The following is a 23,046-nucleotide window of genomic DNA, read 5'->3' on the forward strand; positions in this document are numbered from 1 at the left end:
GGAAGGGAAAGATGTGCTTAGTGGTGGGATCCCGTTGGAGGTGGCGGAAGTTACAGTGAATTATATGTTGGACCCGGAGGCTTTCTGATCTCCCCCTCCCCCCCCACTTTCAAATCTTACTAGCTCGTTAGTCTTTATGAAGGGTCTCGGCCCGAAATGTCGACTGTACCTCTTCCTATAGATGCTACCTGGCCTGCTGCGTTCACCAGCAACTTTTATGAGTGTTGCTTGAAATTCCAGCACCTGCAGATTTCCTCGTGTTTGCGTTTTTCAACTCTTATTCCTGCTCTTTGTTCCCAAGACAAATTTCTGATGATTCTGTTATCTTTCCCATCAATGTCCAAGTGCTGAAGGAATTTTTATAAACTCTGTGTCTCACTTTATCAAATGCTCTGGTGTAATTGATGCAACTGTTCAGAGGTAGATGACTCAAATTATTCAGGGTTATAGAGGACGGAAATAGGCAGCTTAACTGGTTCATGACAAACAAGATGCTCCATCCTAGCTAATTCCATTTGCCAGCATTCTTTTATTGATGAGAATATTGATGTGCAACAGTCTGTTCTTTGGATTTCACTACATGTATGATGGAACCAAGAATAATTTAAGTTTTTGCATTGCACCAAGTTGGACGGAATAGTCACTCAGTAATAAAAGTACATGAAAATGTAACTTTATTTTTGTCATGGCAAACTCAAGCTGTACTTAACTCTTATGTGTTCCTTTTTGAATTTTCCACCAGGTACTTCATAGTCAAATATGCGCTGTGGAAAAGCAAGCAACAACGGCAACTGGGTGTCCACTCCTTATTCGCTGCAAGAATTTCCAGGTCATCCAGTTTATCATTTCACAAGAAAGAGACTGCCATGATATTTACATTTCATTAATTCGTTTATCACGTCCAGGTAATTTTTCTACTTGATTAGTATATTTTGAGTAGGACCAGTGATAACGAAAACAAAGCTTTCTTGCATTTAATCAAGACCTGAATTTAGATAGTGAATGAACTTAATCTGGAGAACTTAAAACCCTAGAAAAACATCTGTGAAGGAAATAAAACTTTAACCTGGAATGTTCTGCATACTTGTAAGTAGAGATGTAATTAGGGTGAAAATCTAATGCACAGTTTACAAAAAAACACAGGATAGTAGTTAAGCTTTACAGTACACTTTGATCTTTTAATCGGATCATGGATCATATTACTGTGCTCATAAATTGATCTTAACCTCAATGTACATAATGGTTCTCTTTAAATTGAAAGTGAACTGGTGTGAAACAATGTTTTCTTTTCAGGAGCAATATTTGAATATTTTCTAATAGAATCTATTTTCACCGAAAGGTTTTTGGATGTCTTTGAATGCATGAGTAAATACTGTATTTAAAAACTGAAGAGCTCCCCATTAGAGGTTTTGAATAATGTAAAGAGATAATGATTAAATGAGTTTTAATTTTGGCTTTAATATCTGATGAAGAAATATCTGGTATGTTTTCAGCACTCTTGTCTCTTGTTTGTTCTTCTCACTTGTGTTCTGTTTTCCATTTTACCAATTTGAGCATTATTTGGTGGTGTTATCAAGGATATGGACTGAGCATAGTTTGGGATATATTCACAAAAATTATCTCGGACTTTACTGAGTGAAAATTACAGGTGAATGTATAAAGTTATAATGATCTGATTTGGCAGAGGGGTAAATTATATAGTGCTCATTCCACAGCTATCAGCTGCTTTATTGGTTTCTTATGAAATTCCAGTGTTCGAATTGTATGCTTTCTTTTTGCATCTCCCCCACTGATGATTGGTCACTAGGACTACAGTAGCTGGGGCTGGGAGGATGACATCATTTTCCAGGAATCCCACCACATCTGCAGATTTCAGCAGAAGGATGCGTGCTCGAAGTGGAATACTTTGAAATCTTGCAGAAATGGATAGATTTCTTGGTCTTTCTGATCCAGGGTTGACAGGCATTTGAAAATTGGAAAATGTGAGTTAATTTGGGTTAAAAAGAGTCAGGACCTTTCTCTCGAATGGTGTAGCCAAGAGAGACTTTTTCCAGAATTCCAATGTAAATACATAGGGAGTGCCTAATCTCAAACAATAACGAGGTGGCCTACAGGGACGAAGTTATCTTTCTGACACAGTGGTGTCAAGAAAACAACCTCTCCCTCAGTGGTACAAAAACAAAGGAGCAGGTTGTGGATTACAGGAGGAATGGAGACAGGCTAACCCCTATTGACATCAATCGATCTGGGGTTGAGAGGGTGGATGGCTTTAAGTTCCTCGGCATCCACACCACCGAGGACCTCACGTGGCCTGTACACACCAGCTGTGTGGTGAAAAAGGCACAACAGCGCCTCCTTCATCTCAGAAGGTTGAGGAAGTTTGGTATGGTCTCCCAAATCCTAAGAACTTTCTAAAGGGGCACAATTGAGAGCATCCTGACTGGCTGCATCACTGCCTGGTATGGGAACTGTACCTCCCTTAATTGCAGGACTCTGCAGAGGGTGGTGCGGACAACCCAGCGCATCTGTAGTTGTGAACTTCCCATGATTCCAGACATTTACAAAAACGGGTGTGAAAAAAGGGCCCAAAGGATCATTGGGGACCCGAGTCACTCCAACCACAAACTGTTCCAGCTACTACCATCCGGGAAACGGTACTGCAGCCTAAAAGCCAGGACCAACAGGCTCCAGGACAGCTTCTTCCATCAGGCCATCAGACTGATTAATTCATGTTGCCACAACTGTATTTCTATGTTATATTGACTGTCCTGTTGTTCGTGCTATTTATTACAAATTACTATAAATTGCATATTGCGCATTCAGATGGAGACGTAACATAAAGATTTTTACTCCTCAGGTATGTGAAGGATGTAGGAAATAAAGTCAATTCAATTAATGGTCCACTAAAAATGTTAAGATCCATTTTCTTCTTTGTGATCTCCCATGTACATCCAGATTTAGCATTTTTATTTCTGGAATATACAGCTTATTGATATATAACCTTTAACTGATCAATCTGCATTGAAGTAATGGGTTATTGCTTTAACCATTGTGAGATACTCCTGTGTGTTCCAGAAGCATTTTGTGCTTGCTTTAAATTGTTGTCACATGCTTTGGGAGCAAGTGGTGTTTTGCATTGCAAGGAACAATCCAAAGGTAATTCCACGAAAAAGCTAACGATGCAGTTGAAACCTTTGTTATTATTGTCCCAGAATGTGACCTTTATTTTTATCTCAATAGATAAATTGGCTGTTACACAACAATTCCAATGTCTAAAATATTGGATATCTTCACATCCCCATCCCACGAATTCAGTATTTGTAACTCATTTGATTATATTGCAATCCTCCTTGCACTAAATTTAGTATCAAAGGGTTTATTCATATAATAATAGGAAAAACTGCACTGTTACTGGAGGAGCAGTGAATATAGAACAAAATTCACGGTAAATGTGAAGTATTGCTACATGTTTACTTATCAGTTGTTTTGATTATATGTCTGTTTAATTGTTATCTAAATGTGCTCTCAAAAACACAAGTCATTTTCTGCAATGGTTTATCACAGTTCTTAATCTATATTCTGACTGATATCGAAGATTCTTGTTTTTCTTTTAACATTTTTGCTGTAGTAAGTTAATTTAATGCTATACAGCACAGTATATTGTATCATTTTTGCCCAGAGGATTTTTTATTTTAAAGACAAAATTGCTTTAAACTGAAAATATTTCTTGTGATGTATCATGAAGTCTCATAACAAAAGCATTGAATGTGGCTTATTGGTTCTGCATATTTTTCATTGTGGTTCATATAACTGAATCACAAAATTCCTTTGGAAGCCTTTACATTTTTGTTTTGATCAGCTGTCGATATTTGTGAAAGAATAGATTACAGGAATTTAGGTGGGAAAATGGGATTAATGTTATCACTTTGAGAGTCAGTGTTGAATTGATGGGCTGAAGGGTTGTCTTCTACATTGTAAGAAAATAAATCCAGAAATATAAATCAGAGTTTGATAGATTATCCCTGTAAATTTATGTTTTTATAAATACAATTTGTCTTAAATATGATGATCTTTTGAGTAAGGGAAGACATATTGTCTACTTGTTCACCATTTGTTGCAATTATGTTTGGGTGTGCTTACATTTTTAGTTACAGTCTTGAAGATTTATTAATGCTTGTGATTGAATTGGAAAAGTACAAGTGAAGGAGTCTAGATAAGTTTTTAAAAAATAATTCTTTTTTTCTTATTTTGCGCAATTTTCAGTGAAGTATGAAGAACTATATTGCTTCTCATTTAATCCAAAGCAAGAAAAAGATGAGAGAGCAAGAGGGTGGAAACTGACAGATCTCAAAGCTGAATATAATCGCATGGGACTTCCTAATAACTTATGGCAGGTTTCTCATGTTAACAGAGATTATGGGGTAAGTTACCAATTGAATAGTTATGTGCCTGAATTTATAAGGAAATTTGTTGATTCTTCACAAGTTGGATCTGATAAACATTTTAATAACTATTACAGCATTGGTCCTGTTAGAAGATCAACAATTTCATTTCCATGAAAACAGAAATTTCCTGGAGATGATAGAGATGAAGGGATCAATTGAACTCCTTGCTGAGAAATCCAGTCTACTCAAAGGATCTACCCTGATTTCAATATTGCTAGAAAGCGGGCACTGTCTCATTTCCAGTCATATCACACGAGGAAGTTTGGCAGAGGTGAAGAACCAATTTCTGGGGCTTCCAGTATGGCATTGAACCTGGAATTTGATATCAAGTGAACTAGTAATAGGTTAGAATTTTTGGAGAAGAGGACAAAAATGTTCCTACCTCACAAAAACCTTCCATGAAACAACCCAGACCAAAGTGTACCTTTTTGGGGAGATCCATGAAACAAGCCACACAAAAGTGTACCTTTCTGGGGAGATTGTCATTTACCAACTGGCTGTTTAGTGCTTTCACCAGTGGTTCTAAAATTCTTGTTCATTGGTATTTGAACTTCTGTAAATGAATTTGAATTGGTGGCCTGGTAGGAGTTTTTTTTAAGGTAAAGTTCCTTGGGGAGTAAAAATGGAGGGATTGGGTGAGAAATGATAACTGCAGTTTATAGCCCTATTCTCAGTGGACTGAGGCAGCTAATACTGCGCAACAGAAGAATCACTAATTCATGTTGAAAGAAATATTTCTGCCTGAAGAATAATGGTAATGATTCTGTCAGTGGTACTGGGAATACATGTTCAATGTTTTATGGTGTATAAATATTTTTAAAAAATAAATAAATTGCCAACAATTGATTCCAGAACATTGTATAAATTGCTTCTAAGATTCAAGTGCAGGAAGTATTTCCATATTCTGAATATGAACTATATACTGTACTATAATCTGAGGGTTTTGCATTTTATATAGTGATATGATTTCAATGTTAATGCAACTTATTTATTGGATTTTGCTTAAATTTAAAAAATAAGAATATTGAGGACAGCTGGTAGTTAATCTTCAGTCTTTTTAAATTCTCATACGTTTGTATAGAGGTCGTAATATTTCTAGCATCTACTTTATTTCTGGTCATTGTGAAACTGTTTTCTCATAACAGGTTTGTGATACATATCCTGCTGAATTGTATGTGCCAAAATCGGCCTCTACACCAGTCATAGTTGGCAGCTCTAAATTCAGGAGTAGAGGGCGCTTGCCTGTTCTCTGTTACTTCTGCCAGGATAACAATGTATGTATAGTTTCTTAATGTCTAATAAAAAAATGTCCAAATAATAACTTGTTCTCACCATTAGAAGGCATTTCTGAATTGTGTTGTAAAACATGAGTGTAGTTTTAAAGTAATACTTTTGGGGTTCATGGGCGTTGATAAGATTCAGTGCAGGCTGCTAAAGTGATTGCTGAACATAGACATTTAGGGCTTCAAAAATGAAAGCTAATACTTTAGTTATGAATATTATAAATTAATGCAGAGTGCAGAAGCAAAGAGCCTTTTAAGGCTTTCAAGGTAATGTTAAGGCCACAGTGAAAACTTTGGGTATCTCATTACAGAAAGGAGATTAAAGACGCATAAGCGATATAGTTAAGATCAAATTGATAGGCACGAAACTTCAGTTTCTATATTGATTTATAGCATAGAAGGAGGCTATTCAGTGCAGATGCAAGGAGCTACTGAGCATTACTTAAAGGATGGAAAGCTGTAGGTATAGAATATTGAATTTTGTAGATTTAATAATTAAAATTATTTCCCAAATTGGGAAGATAGGGAATAGGAGTTATCAACTTAGTTATTGTTATGCATGAGATACCAGGAGATAATAGGAGAAATGTCTTCATTTTGCGATTTAACAGTAAATCAGAGACACGGAGGGACAGAGCGTGGAAACAGGCCTTCAGCCATTAATGTGGTGGACCCAACAAAAGACTTGCAGTGGTCACTGCTGTGGTATTTGTTTTCTGAGAAAGAATATTATTTAATCATTTATTGTGTCCTAAGTATGTACTGGGATAGAACAGGAGAGTAGAATTAAATTGGCCAGTCCAGATGAGATGTATAGAAAAAGAAATTTGTGTAGAAACTTGGGAGAAGATGATGGATCTTGAATTTTATGAAATACTTTCTTTAAGCTCCTGCTCTTTTCTTCGTCTAGGCTGCTATTTGTAGAAGCAGCCAGCCTTTATCAGGTTTTAGTGCTCGGTGCCTTGAGGATGAACAGATGCTTCAGGCCATCAGAAAGTCAAACCCAGGGAGTGATTTCTTGTACGTTGTTGATACCCGGCCAAAGGTAAGCGGCTATTACATTAGTAGCAAACTCAGATAAACTGTTCAGTGTAATATTTTCCTGTTATTATTTTTCTGGTTAGTGGAGTAAGGAGGTTGCGTACCGCAGAAGACTTAAATGTGATCCTTGGCCCTTGTGAAGTTCTGACTGAAAATGAATTGATGATTGCAGCCAACATTCAGTTTTCTAAGTGAAGGAAAAAAGGTCAAATGGCTGGGGGGGGGGCGCGGGGGAGGAGTGTGGAGACGTGGATCATTGTTACATGCTCCTTTCCACAAGTGTCTAAGAAAATATGGTTCAGATTCACTATGGATGGTGCAATTAATTACCAAGCCTGTGGGAAACTAGGAGAGACCATTTAATAGACAATAGACAATAGGTGCAGGAGTAGGCCATTCGGCCCTTCGAGCCAGCACCACTGTGATCATGGCTGATCATCCACTATCAGTATCCAGCTCCTGCCTCATCCCCATAACCTTTGATTCCACTATCTTTAAGAGCTCTATCCATCTCCTTATTGAAAGCATCCAGAGACTTGGCCTCCACAGCCTTCTGGGGCAGCGCACTCCATATATCCACCACTCTCTGGGTGAAAAAGTTTTTCCTCAATTCCGTTCTAAATGGCCTACCCCTAATTCTTAAACTGTGGCCTCTCGTTCTGGACTCACCCATCAGCGGGAACATGCTTCCTGTCTGCAATGTGTCCAATCCCTTAATAATCTTATATGTTTCAATAAGATCCCCTCTCAGCCTTCTAAATTCCAGAGTATACAAGCCCAGTCACTCCAATCTTTCGACATATGACAGTCCCGCCATCCCAGGAATTAACCTTGTGAACCTACGCTGCACTCCCTCAATAGCAAGAATGTCCTTCCTCAAATTTGGAGACCAAAACTGCACACAGTACTCCAGGTGTGGTCTCACCAGGGCCCTGTACAGCTGCAGAAGGACCTCTTTGCTCTTATACTCAATTCCCCTTGTTATGAAGGCCAGCATGCTATTAGCTTTCTTCACTGCCTGCAGTACTTGCATGCTTGCTTTCAGTGACTGATGTACAAGAACACCTAGATCTCGTTGTACTTCCCCTTTTCCTAACTTGACTCCATTTAGATAATAATCTGCCTTCCTGTTCTTACCACCAATGTGGATAACCTCACACTTATCCACATTAAACTGCATCTGCCCACTCACCCAGCCTGTCCAAGTCACCCTGCATTCTCATAACATCCTCCTCACATTTCACACTGCCACCCAGCTTTGTGTCATCGGCAAATTTGCTAATGTTACTTTTAATTCCCTCATCTAAATCATTAATACATATTGTAAACAGCTGCGGTCCCAGCACTGAACCCTGCGGTATCCCACTGGTCACCGCCTGCCATTCTGAAAGGGACCCATTAATCGCTACTCTTTGTTTTCTGTCAGCCAGCCAATTTTCAATCCATGTCAGTACTCTGCCCCCAATACCATGTGCCCTAATTTTGCCCACTAATCTTCTATGTGGGACTTTATCAAAGGCTTTCTGAAAGTCCAGGTACACTACATCCACTGGCTCTCCCTTGTCCATTTTCATAGTTACATCCTCAAAAAAATTCCAGAAGATTAGTCAAGCACGATTTCCCCTTCGTAAATCCATGCTGACTCGGACCAATCCTGTTACTGCTATCCAGGTGTGTCATAATTTCATCTTTTATAATTGACTCCAGCGTCTTTCCCGCCACCAACGTCAGGCTAACCAGTCTATAGTTCCCTGTTTTCTCTCTTCCTCCCTTCTTGAAGAGAGGGACAACATTAGCCACCCTCCAGTCCACAGGAAATTATAGTAAAATTATACTAAAATGATATTGCACATCTTTAGAATGAGTTAAGATATACCCTCAGTGGCCACTTTATTAGGCTGACCTGTACAGCTGCTTTTTAATGCAAATATCTAAGCCAATCTTGTGGCAGCAGCTCAATGCATAAAAGCACACAGATGTGGTCAGGAGGTTCAGTTATTATTCAAGCCAAGCATCAGAATGAGGAAAAAATGTGATCTGAATGACTTTGACTGTGGAATGATTGTTGGTGCCAGACAGGGTGGTTTAAGTATCTCATAAACTGCCCATCTCCTGGGAGTTTAGAAACATAGAGAACCTATAGCATAATATAGGCCCTTTGGCCCACAATGCTGTGCCGAACATGTACTTACTTTAGAAAATACTTAGGGTTACCCATAGCCCTCTATTTTTCTAAGCTCCATGTACCTATCCAGGAGTCTCTTAAAAAAACTCTACCATTATCGTCGGCAGCCCATTCCATGCACTCAACACTCTCTGTGTAAAATAAAACTGACCCCTGACATCTCCTTTGTACCTTCTTCCAAGCACCTTAAAAATGTGCCCTCTCATGTTAGCTATTTCAGTCCTGGGGAAAAGCCTCTGACTATCCACATGATCAATGCCTCTCATCATCTTATACATCTCTATCAGGTCACCTCTTATCCTCTGTTGCCCCAGGGAGAAAAGGCCAAGTTCACTCAACCTATTCTCATAAGGCATGCTCCCCAATCCAGGCAGTATCCTTGTAAATCTCCTCTGCACCCTTTCAATAGTTTCCACATCTTTCCTGTAGTGAGGTGAACAGAACTGAGCATAGTACTCCAAGTGGGGTCTGACCAGGGTCCTATATAGTTGTTAACGTTACCTCTCGGCTCATGGACTCAGTCCCATGGTTGATGAAGGCCAATACATTGTATGCTTTCTTAACCACAGAGTCAACCTGCACAGCAGCCTTAAGTGTCCTATGGACTTGGACCCAAAGATCCCTCTGATTCTCCACACTTCAAAGGGTCTTACCATTAATACTATATTCTGCCATCATATTTGACCTACCAAAATGAACCACCTTGCACTTACCTAGGTTGAACTCCATCTGCCATTTCTCAGCCTAGTTTTGCATTCTGTTATCTCCCACTGTAACTTCTGCAGCTCTCCACACTATCCACAACACCCCCAACCTTTGTGTCATTTTGATGCACAACATTCTCCAGAATTTACAGAGATTAGTACAAAAAAACAAAAACAAAAAATCCAATGAGTGGCAGTTCTGTGAGTGAAAACTGAGTGTAAATGAGAAAAGTCACAGAATGGCCAGATTGGTTCAAACTGACGGGATGATGACAGTAACTCATATACCACACGTTCCATCGCGGGAGAGAGAGGTCGCTCCTGCAACATTGAGAGTGGAGACCAGCAACTTGCTGTTCTGATGTTACAGTCCTCCATGTCGCTTCTCCAAGGCCCCTGTCTTGAGGGCCGACAGACTCTCACTCACTATCAAAAGAGACAGAGCGAGGGATCACTCAAGTACGGGGGCCGCCTTCTGACAGCGGCATGGAACGCTTGCTGTCCCGATGTTTCAGTCGGTAAAATTGATGAGGAAGGTCATCCACGGGGCTGCTTCCTGAAGGCACATGTCTTCCCGGCCGTTGCTGAAAATAGCAAAGTGCTAGGCCACCCAGCCTGTGTGAAAATCCACCACTTGCAAAGAAATGTCATTTGATATGTAGATCACAGACTTAGACAGAAACTCAGCCTCCTTGAAAAGAAAGAAAAGACATAAGAGAAGAAAAATAAACTGTTTTGTAGACAAACTGGAAGAAGTCGCCTGGGTCTGCAAAAACTGCGGGTGCCATCTTTCCTAGCTCCTCCTGCTCTGTGGATTTGTGGACATCTCCAAGGTATCATGCCTCCTTGGAGCTATAATTATTCCTTTAACCAATATGGTTATACACGCAGCTTTTAAAATCACCTTCCATAACCTAGAATATTCAGTTGCTATTCCTCCATCCTTTATAATATGCCGTTTAATAGATTTCAGTGTCGTGCTCTCATTTGCCTCTTTGTGTCCTCAGTAATGAAGTTTCAAGACTTCATTAAAGGTGTCAAAATTAAGCACTAACAAACATTCCCCAGCCTTCATTTTCTCTCTGTCTTGTGGATTAATTGACTAATGAGCACCTTCATTTAATGTTGCTTTTCTCCCTGCTGAAGCAGCTGACAGATTTCCAACCTCCTGAGTTAATTTAAACCTTCCACGTGTCAATCGTCGTCAATTAAGAACATGCTAGATCGAATTTTTTTGTTTCAAAACTAAGATTGCTTTTGTTCTGCTAAATTGTTTCAGTATATGCACATGGAAGATATATATTTTCAAGCTGCTTTTGAGCAATCTGAAAGTTTAAAATTAGGCAGCAGGACTCTTAAGTATTATTATTTAATTAATCTGCATGTGAATGGAAAACCATGGCCCATATTCACTGATAACTAAATTGTAATTTGGAATTTATTAGCCAGTACAACAGCTCACATCCAAGTTCAACTTCTGTCTGAAACTTAACCCCTACCTTCACATGGGAAATCTGCCATAGCTTTCTAAACCTGATATAAAGTTGAGGAAATTTATTCAGCTGGTTGGCTGTTGCCACACTGGATACTTGGATTGAATCCATATTCCCATATGTGATCTACTGATAGTGAATTATTTATGCCAATGTAAGTGTGTCAGCTGAAATAATTTGTGACTAACTGCATCTTGGTGCATTATTGCAACTAAACAACCTGCATTCAGGTGGCTTGTTTGACATTCCGGTGTTTTAACTAAGCACTTCACAGCCAACAAAATACACTTGAAAGTGGTTACTGTTTTTATGTAGGAAATTAAAATGATTAAAGTTCTTGCAAAGCATGAAGCAATGAATGATCTGATGGTGCTGTGAAGATACTAGTAGGATCCTTCATGTCCATGTGAGAAGGTGACTGTACACTAAGTTTGGTTTATATCTGAAACACAACACCTTTGACATGGTGGCCACTATTTTTCTATTAATGTATTATTTTTGAGCTTGGAATAGGGCTTGAACTAACAATTTTGTGACCTAACAGCTGCTATGAATGAACCAACGCTGACACGTGAACAGTTCAGAATAATGCACAATGTGATGAGTAGTTCAGACAGCAATGGCAATAGAGATATTTTTGTTGTTAGTTGAAGCAGAAAGGCAAGAGTTGCTTTGGGATTAACTGTGTGCTTATTTGCACCAGATAAATTTTGAGTAAATATTTTTATGCATTCCTTTGGAATTTTTCAAATGCTGTTGTTATTAAATAATTCATACATGTTCCTGACTGCAGTTTCAGATAATTCTTTGTCTTGCCCAACAGAGAGACATTAATTTCAGGCAGGTTCAAGCAAGAGTCCAACTACAAGACTTCAGAGTCATAGAAAAATACAGAACAGAATAGGCCCTTTGGCCTATCTAGTCTGTGCCAAACCATTTAAACCACCAACTCCCATTGACCTGTACTGGGACCATAGCCCTCCATACCTCAACCATCCATGTTCCTTTCCAAATTTCTCTTAAACTTTGAAATCGAACTGGCTTGCACCACTTGTGCTGGCAGCTGGTTCTCATGGCCCTCTGAATGAAGAAGTGTAATGTTAAAGGAATCGGTCCAACACAGACCCCTGTGGAACACCGCTAGTTACTGGCAGTCAACCAGAAAAGGTTGCTTTTATTCCCACTCTTGGCCTCCTGCCAATCAGCCACTGCTTTATCCATGCTGGTGTCTTTCCTGTTATACCATGGGCTCATAGCTTGTAAAGCAGCCTCATGTGACACCTTGTTGAAGGCCTTCTGAAAATCCAAGTCCACAACATCAACCAATTCTCCTTTGTCTATCCTGCTTGTTATTTCTTCAAAGAATTCCAACGGATTTGTCTGGCAAGATTTCCCCTTGAGGAAACCATTCTGACTATGGCCTATTTTATCATGTGTCTCCAAATACCCTGAGACCTCATCCTTAATAATCAACTCCAACATCTTCCCAACCACTGAGGTCAGACTAACTGGCCTATAGTTTCCTTTCTGCTGCATCTCTCCCTCCTTGAAGAATGAAGTGACATTTGCAATTTTCCAGTCTTCTGGAACCATTCCAGAATCAAGTGATTCTTGAACGATCATTACTAATGCCTCTGCAATCTCTTCAACCACCTCTTTCAGAACCATCTGGTCCAGGTGACTTATCTACTTTCAGACCTTTCAGTTTCCAAAGGGCCTTTTCTCTAGTAATAGTACCTTCACACATTTCATGACCCGTCACCCCTGACACTTGGCACTTCCACCTTCTGCTAATGTCTTCCACAGTGAAGACTGATGCAAAATGCATACTAAGTTCATCTGCCATCTCCTTGTCCCCCATTACTACCTTTCCAGCATTGTTTTCCAGCGGTGTGATTCCATCTTTAACTTAATGACTTTTTTAGTTGCCGCTTCTGGTTTTTAAAAGCTTCCCAATCCTCTAACTTCCCACTAATTTTTGCTCCATTATATGCCCTCTTTGGTTTTGACCTCTCTTGTTAGCCAAGATTGTGTCACCTTTCCTTTAGAATACTTATTCCTTTTTGTGATGTTTATAACCTGTGCCTTCCGAACTGCTTCTAGAAATTCCAGCCATTGCTGCTCTGCTGTCATCCCTGCCGGTGTTCTTTTCCAATCAGTTCTGGCCAGCTCCTCTCTCATGCCTCTGTAATTCCCTTTATTCCACTGTAATACTGATATATCTGACTTTAATTTCTCCATCTCAAATTTCAGGGTGAATTTGATCATATTATGATCACCTGTTCCTAAGGGTTCTTTGGGGAGCTTAAGGTTAATCAATTCTGGTTCATTGCACAACACCCGATCCAGAATAGCTAATCCCCAAGTGGGCTCAGCCACGAGCTGCTCTAAAAAGCCATCTCATAGGCGTTCTAGAAATTCCACCTCCTGTAATCTAGCTCCAACCTGATTTTCCCAATCTACCTGCATATTGAAGTCCATTTTGACTATTATAACTTTGCCCTTTTGGCATGCATTTTCTATCTCCTGTTGTAATTTGTAGGCCACATCCTTACTACTGTTTGTATACACTTCCCCTTGGGTCTTTTTACCTTTACAGTTCCTTAGCTCTATCCATAGTGATTCAACACCTTCTGAACCTATGGCACCTCTTTCCAATGGTTTGATTTCATTTTTTTTACAAAAAGAGTAACGCTGTCCCCTCTGCCTTCCCGCCTATCCTTGCAATACAAAATCTATCTTTAGACATTAAGCTCCGAGCTATAATCTTCCATCAGCCATGGTTCAGTGTTTACTACAACATCATACCTGCCAATCTGCAACTGTGCTGCAAGTTCATCTACCTTATTCCGTATATGGTGCGCATTCAGGTACAACACCTTCAGTCCTGTGTTCATCCTTTTCAATTGTTTTCTGTATTTTACATCGCAACTCATCCTGTTGATCACAATTTTGCCCTATCAACAGCCTCTCCTCACTACAGTGCCTCCGTTTGTAAACCAGCTACCTCACCTTCAGCACTATCACCCTCCTTTTCTACGATTGTTCTTGTATTGAAATACATGCAGCTCTGGACACGAGTTAGAGGATTCCTAACTTTGTCTGAGGTCTTAACAACATCTGCCTCCACAGACTCTCCACTAACTGTTCAGGTACCCTGGTTCTCATCCCCTGCAACTAGTTTAAACCCCACCGTTCAGCATTAACAAACTTTCCTGCTAGGATATTCGTCCTCGTCCAGTTCAGGTGCAAACCATCCCTTCTGTACAGGTCTCATATTCTCTGGAATATGATCCAAAAATCTTGGGCCCTCCCTCCTACACCAACTCCTTAGCTATAACCTTTCTAATTTCGGCTTCACTCGCACATGGCACAGTAGCAACCCTGAAATCACTCCCTGAACTCCCTCATCCTACCCATGTCACTGGTACCTACATGGACCATGACTTCTGACTGTTCACCTTACCACCTCAGAATGCTCAGGACTCAATCTGAGATATCCTGAACCCTGGCACCCAGGAGGCAACATATCATCTGGGAATCTCGTTCTCGCCCTCAGAACCTCCTGTCTGTTCCCATAACTAATGAATCCCCTATCACCACAGTGTGCCTCTTCTGCCCTCCCCCCCTTCCCTTCTGAGTCACAGAGGCAGACCCAGTGCCAGAGACCTGACCACTGTGACTTTCCTCTGTTGGGTCAACCCCCCTGCAACAGTATCCCAGTATCCAAAGTGATAATACCTGTTGGTGTGGAGGATGACCACAGGAGTACTTTGCACTGGATTCTTGTCCCCATTCCCTGTGTTCTACCCCTTGGGTGTAACTATCTCTCTGCATGTCCTATCTGTCACCCTTCAGCTTCTTGGATGATCCAGAGTTCATCCAGTTCCAGCTCCAACTACTTAATGTGGTTTGTTAGACGCTGCAGCTGGATGCACTTATTACGGTTGTAGTCGCCTGGGTTACTGGAGGTCTCCCTGCCTTCCCACATCTCACAAGAGGAGTATTTCACTATCCTGCCTGGAATCTCTACTGTCTTTGCTGAGCAGATATAAAAAAGAAAAGGAAAAAACTTTTCTTTCCTTTGTTTTCTCTGAGTGAAGCCTCTCTTCTCTGAAGCCTTGAAGAGCTAAAGCCTTAAGATCACCACTCTGACTCTGCCCACTCAGATGATGGCTGCTGTGACGACGGCCATGGTGCTTGCCCCGCCTTCCTTTAATTGGCTGTTACTAATCAATCCCAAACGCTGATTGGTCACTGATGAGAGCTCTGTTATGCTGCTGCGACCCTCTGCTGCCTTTTATCCTCGGGCAGTGGACCTGATTGAAATCCCCTACTCTGCAGACTTCCGATGTCCAGATTGGGCTCTGTCAAAGCTCTATATTATATGCCTTCTGCACATTCTGTCCAACTGAATGCATTGGAACTAATTGCTAAGCGGGGGACTGTAGCAGGAAACCAGTTCAATAGCTCATATCGAAGATCTATTTCCTTCGCAAAATTGCCCCAAGCTTTGGTATGTAAGTCTGGCATTATCCCAGCTGCTCTCACATGCTTTAACTACTTGATGCAATTGAGACAATTGGTTTACCTGTATATTGGCTGTTAAGTTATTTACTCAGGTTGCACAATGACCTCATCTTCCTCATCTGCAGAAGATGACGAATGGTGTTATGTTTTCTAACTTCAAACCATTAAGCTAATTCAAAGGAAAACACAAGTCTGAAATATGAGTCTGTTTGTGTTTTCTATAAGAGAGGCATGCATATATCATGTGGTAGTGTGATGACAACTGCAATTCATGTGTTTTTACATAGTGAAGTATTTAAACGAACAAGAATGCTTAATCAACAACACAATTACAAGATTACTTAAATATTACTGAAATAATAAATACGCAACACTCCTCCCTGCTTAGCTGTAAACTCCAACTCTGTACAGAATACATCTCAACTGTATACACTGTATATTATATAATACAACTAGTATACAGACATCTACAGCATAGTAAATTGCCTCATTCAGTCCTAAAGATTCAATCACTATGGAGGATTTCTTACTCTTGTAGGATAACTTATTTTCTGACAGAACTGTGGGTGAGACTTGTGGCAGTGAAACAATCTCTGGTTCTGGGGCCTCCCCCATGATGATTGTAGGAGTTGATTCTGAGACTGCAGGAAGTGGTTCTGATAGCAGTAGCCATCTTTCTTTTTCTTCCAGTTTGTGCATCTTGATCTTAGAAAGGAGTATTTAGTTCACTGGAGTATTTGCTTATTAATCTTTCTATTGATCCCTTTACAATCTGATGTTTCCTCATCCACAACATCATCTGTTGAATCCTCTGTTTTCATACCTTCATTGACTCCTTTGATCCAGCTGGGCTTTGGTCTTTGTATCTACTTTTATAAGCGGCTTTTTGTCTCCCACTTGAATTTCATGCAATAATCAATATTGCACGCAGAGCAGATTCTGGTTCTTTATACTCACAAAGCCAAATGCTAGCAACTTTTCTGAAGTTTCTTGAACTCTCTTCTAGCCATATTTTGCAAATAACTTTCTGATTAACATATCAAGAGCTTTCTCAGATAGAGTATGTTGCCTACAAAAACTGCTGTAGTCGGACCACTGTTTTTGTTACTTTCACGTTTCCTCTGAACAGCATGGTCCTTCCTTGGTCCAATGTGCTTTCCAACCAGAGGCACAGAGGCTGGCATAACACTTGTTTGCCCTCTGTTTTGCCGTGGTTATGGTGTACAGCATGGAAATAGTTTTGGCAACATCCATCACCTTTTTAATTCACTTTCAGGTGGCTTCTTTGAAGGGATGTGGCATGCAAGTTTTGGATGAATCTTCAGTCAAGTTGAAGTTGTCTCAGCCAATCATGTCCCCACATTGCTGGTCTTCTGTTTTAACCTTATACAAGCTCAATGTGGCTTGTTGGTTGTTGTATTTCACTGTTACGAATGTCATTCCCACAGGGGGCATCTTCTTTCTACTGTAAGTTCTTAGTTGGATATCTGCAGGCTTCAGTTTAGTATCTTTGAAATGCCATTCAAACTCATTTTGTGGAATGAATGAAACAGCCGAACCAGTGTCTAATTTCATTTTAATTAATTTGCCATTAACTTCTGGTGTAAGCCACATTGCTTATCTATTGCTAGTTTTCACATTGTAAATCTCAAAGATACATTGTCCTGTGTCACTCTCAACATTATCAGATTTTTCATCAACAGCATGTAGATTCGTGCTCTTTTTAAAACTTCAACTTGACTTTTTAATCTTTTTCTCTTCACTGTGCAGTTCATTTATTTTTGTCTGCCCAACATACTCTTTGTATGGGTTCTAATTTGCTGCATTTTCTATAATTTCACCTTTAAATCTGCATTGGTCTGGTGTATGTGAGCCCCTGCCACAACGATAACACGTATTGTTTTCGCAGGCCGGTTTCTGTTCGGATGTTGCAATTTTGTTTATGCTCATTTTCATTCCTGACTACAACTCAATTGCGTCACTGTCTGCTGTTTCCATTGATACAGCTATTTTAACTGCTCTTAAATATAAGTTGTGCTTCAGACAGGAGCCATTTTTGAAAGCTTTCTTATAAGATTCTGCAAACTAAATGATCTCAGAGTGTTCATTAAGCCTATCACTGAACTGACAATATTCAGACAACCTCTTCAATTCAGCCATGTATGCTGAAATGGACTCCCCTTTTAGATTCTGCTTTTGAGACCTAAAGTGTTCTGCAATCAACGATAGTTTTGGTTCTAAATGTTCCTGCATTACTTTGACAATATCAGCACAGTTCATTCCTGTTGGTTTGGTTGAAACAGTCAAACTTTGAAGCAAACTGTATGTATTTAAATGAATGCACTCAGCAATATTAGTAGTTGTTTCTCATTGGTTATTTCATTTGCTTCAAAATACTGTTCAATTTTCTTAGTATATAAAATCTAGTTATTCATAGAAACATAGAAACATAGAAAATAGGTGCAGGAGTAGGCCATTCGGCCCTTCGAGCCTGCACCGCCATTCAGTATGATCATGGCTGATCATCCAACTCAGAACCCTGTACCAGCCTTCCCTCCATACCCCCTGATCCCTTTAGCTACAAGGCCATATCTAACTTCCTGTTAAATATAGCCAATGAACTGGCCTCAACTGTTTCCTGTGGCAGAGAATTCCACAGATTCACCACTCTCTGTGTGAAGAAGTTTTTCCTAATCTCGGTCCTAAAAGGCTTCTCCTTTATCCTCAAACTGTGACCCCTCGTTCTGAACTTCCCCAACATCGGGAACAATCTTCCTGCATCTAGCCTGTCCAATCCCTTTAGGATTTTATACGTTTCAATCAGATCCCCCCTCAATCTTCTAAATTCCAACGAGTATAAGCCTAGTTCATCCAGTCTTTCATCATATGAAAGTCCTGCCATCCCAGGAATCAATCTGGTGAACCTTCTTTCTACTCCCTCTATGGCAAGGATGTCTTTCCTCAGATTAGGGGACCAAAACTGCACACAATACTCCAGGTGTGGTCTCACCAAGGCCTTGTACAACTGCAGTAGTACCTCCCTGCTCCTGTACTCGAATCCTCTTGCTATAAATGCCAGCATACCATTCGCCTTTTTCACCGCCTGCTGTACCTGCATGCCCACTTTCAATGACTGGTGTATAATGACACCCAGGTCTCGTTGCACCTCCCCTTTTCCTAATTGGCCACCGTTCAGATAATAATGTTTTCCTGTTTTTGCCACCAAAGTGGATAACTTCACATTTATCCACATTAAGTTGCATATGCCACGAATTTGCCCACTCACCTAACCTATCCAAGTCACCCTGCATCCTCTTAGCATCCTCCTCACAGCTAACACTGCCGCCCAGCTTCGTGTCATCCGCAAACTTGGAGATGCTGCATTTAATTCCCTCATCTAAGTCATTAATATATATTGTAAACAACTGGGGTCCCAGCACTGAGCCTTGCGGTACCCCACTAGTCACTGCCTGCCATTCTGAAAAGGTCCCGTTTATTCCCACTCTTTGCTTCGTGTCTGCCAACCAATTCTCTATCCACATCAATACCTTACTCCCAATACCGTGTGCGTTAAGTTTGCACACTAATCTCCTGTGTGGGACCTTGTCAAAAGCCTTTTGAAAATCCAAATATACCACATCCACTGGTTCTCCCCATCCACTCTATTAGTTACATCCTCAAAAAATTCTATGAGATTTGTCAGACATGATTTTCCTTTCACAAATCCATGCTGACTTTGTCCGATGATTTCACCGCTTTCCAAATGTGCTGTCATCACATCTTTGATAACTGACTATAGCAGTTTCCCCACCACCGACGTTAGGCTAACCGGTCTATAATTCCCTGGTTTCTCTCTCCCTTCTTTTTTAAAAAGTGGGGTTACATTAGCCACCCTCCAATCCTCAGGAACTAGTCCAGAATCTACTTGAAAAATTATCACTAATGCATCCACTATTTCTTGGGCTACTTCCTTAAGCACTCTGGGATGCAGACCATCTGGCCCTGGGGATTTATCCGCCCTTAATCCCTTCAATTTGCCTAACACCACTTCCCTACTAACATGTATTTCCCTCAGTTCCTCCATCTCACTGGACCCTCTGTCCCCTACTATTTCTGGAAGATTATTTATGTCCTCCTTAGTGAAGACAGAACCAAAGTAATTATTCAATTGGTCTGCCATGTCCTTGCTCCCCCTAATCAATTCACCTGTTTCTGTCTGTAGGGGACCTGCATTTGTCTTAACCAATCTTTTTCTTTTCACATATCTATAAAAGCTTTTACAGTCAGTTTTTATGTTCCCTGCCAGTTTCCTCTCATAATCTTTTTTTTCCCCTTCCTAATTAAGCCCTTTGTCCTCCTCTGCTGAACTCTGCACTTCTCCCAGTCCTCAGGTGAGCCACTTTTTCTGGCTAATTTGTATGCTTCTTCTTTGGAATTGATATTGTTCCTAATTTCCTTTGTCAGCCACGTCATGTAATTAAAAGTACTAATATTTCTGATGTAGCCAGTCATTTCTGCTTTTAATTTATGATTAATATCACTCAGTACTCACTCTTTATGTATCTGTGAATTCTTTTGTTTTCTACCTTTTTTAAAAAAAAACTTGACAGTCTGTGCATGTGATGGGATGCACTTTTTTATTTTTACTGGACATTCCTTGTTGCACTTTTTTAAAATCACATTTCTCACTGTGCTTCAAAAGGTTGGTAGCCATCAAAAACACCTCATTGCCACTGTTATGTTTTGTAACATAAAAACATTAAAGGAATTCAAAGGAAGTCTGAAATGTGAGTCAAAATTTGTGTTTTCTCACGAACATATCATATGGTAGCATGATGACATATGCAATTCAGGTATTTTTATATATAACCTGCAGTGAATTATTTAAACGAACAAGAAAGCTTAATCAACACCATATTTACAGGATTACTCAAGTATTATTGCGTGCCATCGAGTCAAATATTACTGAAGTATTAAATACGTACCAAATGAAATCTTGGGTTCCTTAGTTATAACCGTCTTTAGGATCAAGAGGGATGTTGTAGAGGTGATGTTCTTCACTTATCAGTGTCTAGGTGGCGGTTTCTACCTCCACCACCTTATCCCACTATCTGGCTCTACTGCTCCTTTTCCTTCCTCTGTCTTTTCCTGTCTCTACCTATCACACACCAGACACTGTCTTCCTACTCTGCCTCTTGTATCCCCCATCTCTTACATCAGGTTTCATTACCTGTCTCACCTGGTTCCAACTATCACCTGCCAGCCCCTGTCTCACCCCTCCACCTTACCTCTTTCTATTGTCTGTTTCCCTGCTACACTCTTTTATACGGGATCTTGACCCAAAATGTTGACCATCAATTTGCAGTGCTGACCTATCCACGGACAGGTCAGGATCTCTCCCACACCAGTGGCATCAGTACCAAGGCTTTGATTGGACTCAACCAGCTCTGGTGGAAGGGACATATTGTTTGACATCAGATTTCGATACAAATAATGCACTGAGACCTGTCGTCGCAGGAGATTTCACAAAAAGCGGTGAAGATGCTCAAGAACGTTCTTAAAGTTTCCTGGAGGAAGTGTAACGTTTTCACCACCTTGTCGGTATCTATAGTCATGATTGTCAACTGAAGAAGGATCATCAGGGATGCATTCACAAACAAGAGAAAGTCTGCAGATGCTGGAAATCCAAGCAGCAAAACTACTCACCTTTTTTTTTTCCTCCTTCTACTCTTCATCTTTTTTTCTCCAGTCTGCCGAAGGGTCTTGTCCCGAAACACCGACTGTTCTTTTTTCCATTGGTGCTACCTGGCCGGTGGGGATCCTCCAGCATTTTGTGTGTGTTATCTGGGATGCATGCAGGATCACCTGCCCCCCTCTAAGATTGAGTGAGACTAGAACCAGAAGTCATTGGTTTAGGGTGAAAGGTGAAATATTTAAGTGAATTTTCTTCACTCATGGAATGTGGAATGAGCTACCATTGGAAAAGGTAGATATAGGTTCAGTTATAACACTTGGGAGAAGTTTGAATAGGTATATTGATGGGAAGTGTTTGGAGGGATAGATGGGACAAGTCTGAGTTGTCATGGACTAGATGGGCTGAAGGGCCTCTTAATGGGCAGTAGTACTTTATGATCCTATGCTGCTGAACCTTTATGACTGAGGCGTGTGGAAGATGAGTGCATGTGGTGAATGACATACAGGGTGTCTCCAACTACCCTAACATCCCTTCATAACCACCTACCTCACCCTTGGCAGAATGTCCAGGTTCTGCATTAGAAGTGTTCAATCACTGGCCGACCCTCAGAACTCGGATGAAGCAAGTCATCTGCGACCTTAGAGAAGGGTTACCTGAACATTGTCTTGTCCCGTTCTCTGAATTAATCTTGAATTTTCTGACATGGTTATCCTTTTGATTTAAAAATAAAGTAATCTTAAAATACATCTACTTACAATTGAGTTAATTTGATTAGTTGAATGTAATTAGGAATGGAATTGAACTCAAATAACAAAGAATCATGAGAGCAATAAGACTATTGAGAAAAAAATTGTAGGATGCTACTTTTGATGTGAGGATTAACAAGTAGCAAGTGCAAAATACAATTCTCAGTGATTTGTCTTGAGGCTGTCTTAATGTTCTCACTCACTTTTTCCCCAGTTAAATGCAATGGCAAACCGAGCAGCAGGAAAAGGGTATGAAAATGAAGACAACTATTCCAACATCAAGTTCCATTTCATAGGAATAGAAAACATTCACGTGATGAGAAGCAGTCTACAAAAACTACTGGATGGTAAGTCATTGTTCGAGGCATGAATGCACATTTGATTTATAAAGTTCTGTTGACGTGACTGTGACATTTTCTGTCTTAATGTTGAATCTAATTTTCAATAGGTAAATGGTTTAATTACTATGAATTTAGCCATCTTTCTTGATGTCCCAAATGTAATTAATGGTCTATGTCCAGTGTAGTTAAGCTCAGCAGAGAGGATTGGTGAGAAGGAATCTGGACATGGCGCCCTAGGCTCTGGATGGTGATCATCCTTCAGAGGGTGGTGGGTTAACTGTCCTCGCTGGGACTCAATGCCCCTCTCTGTAACTGGATCTTGGACTACTTGTCAGAAAGACCCCAGTCAGTCTTGAGTTGGCAGTAACATCTCAAGCTCCATTCTGCTGAGCACTGGTGCCCCCCAGGCCTGTGTGCTCAGCTCACTGCTATTCACGCTGTTGACTCACGACTGCACTGCCAGGTTCAGCTCAAACAACATCATCAAGTTGGTTGATGATACAACAGTGGTAGGCCTCATCAGCAACATCGATAAGTTGTCATACAGAGAGCAGATAGAGAGGCTCATCAAATGGTGTGAGAA

General features: G+C 40.4%; 1 protein-coding gene across 3 annotated transcripts in view; it reads left to right on the forward strand.

The window, feature by feature from the left end:
- Nucleotides 1-23,046, forward strand: part of mtmr7b (myotubularin related protein 7b) — a 116,214-nt gene that overhangs the window by 39,888 nt on the left and 53,280 nt on the right. For all 3 annotated transcript variants that reach the window (XM_063043049.1, XM_063043046.1, XM_063043048.1), the window contains 5 exons: nt 743-905; nt 4,264-4,421; nt 5,591-5,719; nt 6,639-6,773; nt 22,337-22,469. In XM_063043049.1, the coding sequence (XP_062899119.1) occupies nt 4,368-4,421; nt 5,591-5,719; nt 6,639-6,773; nt 22,337-22,469 (451 nt within the window). In that variant the 5' untranslated portion in view covers nt 743-905; nt 4,264-4,367. The remainder of the gene's footprint in view (nt 1-742; nt 906-4,263; nt 4,422-5,590; nt 5,720-6,638; nt 6,774-22,336; nt 22,470-23,046) is intronic.

Source organism: Mobula hypostoma, chromosome 3, assembly GCF_963921235.1.
Source record: "Mobula hypostoma chromosome 3, sMobHyp1.1, whole genome shotgun sequence".
In the NCBI taxonomy this organism is placed as follows: Eukaryota; Metazoa; Chordata; class Chondrichthyes; order Myliobatiformes; family Myliobatidae; genus Mobula; species Mobula hypostoma.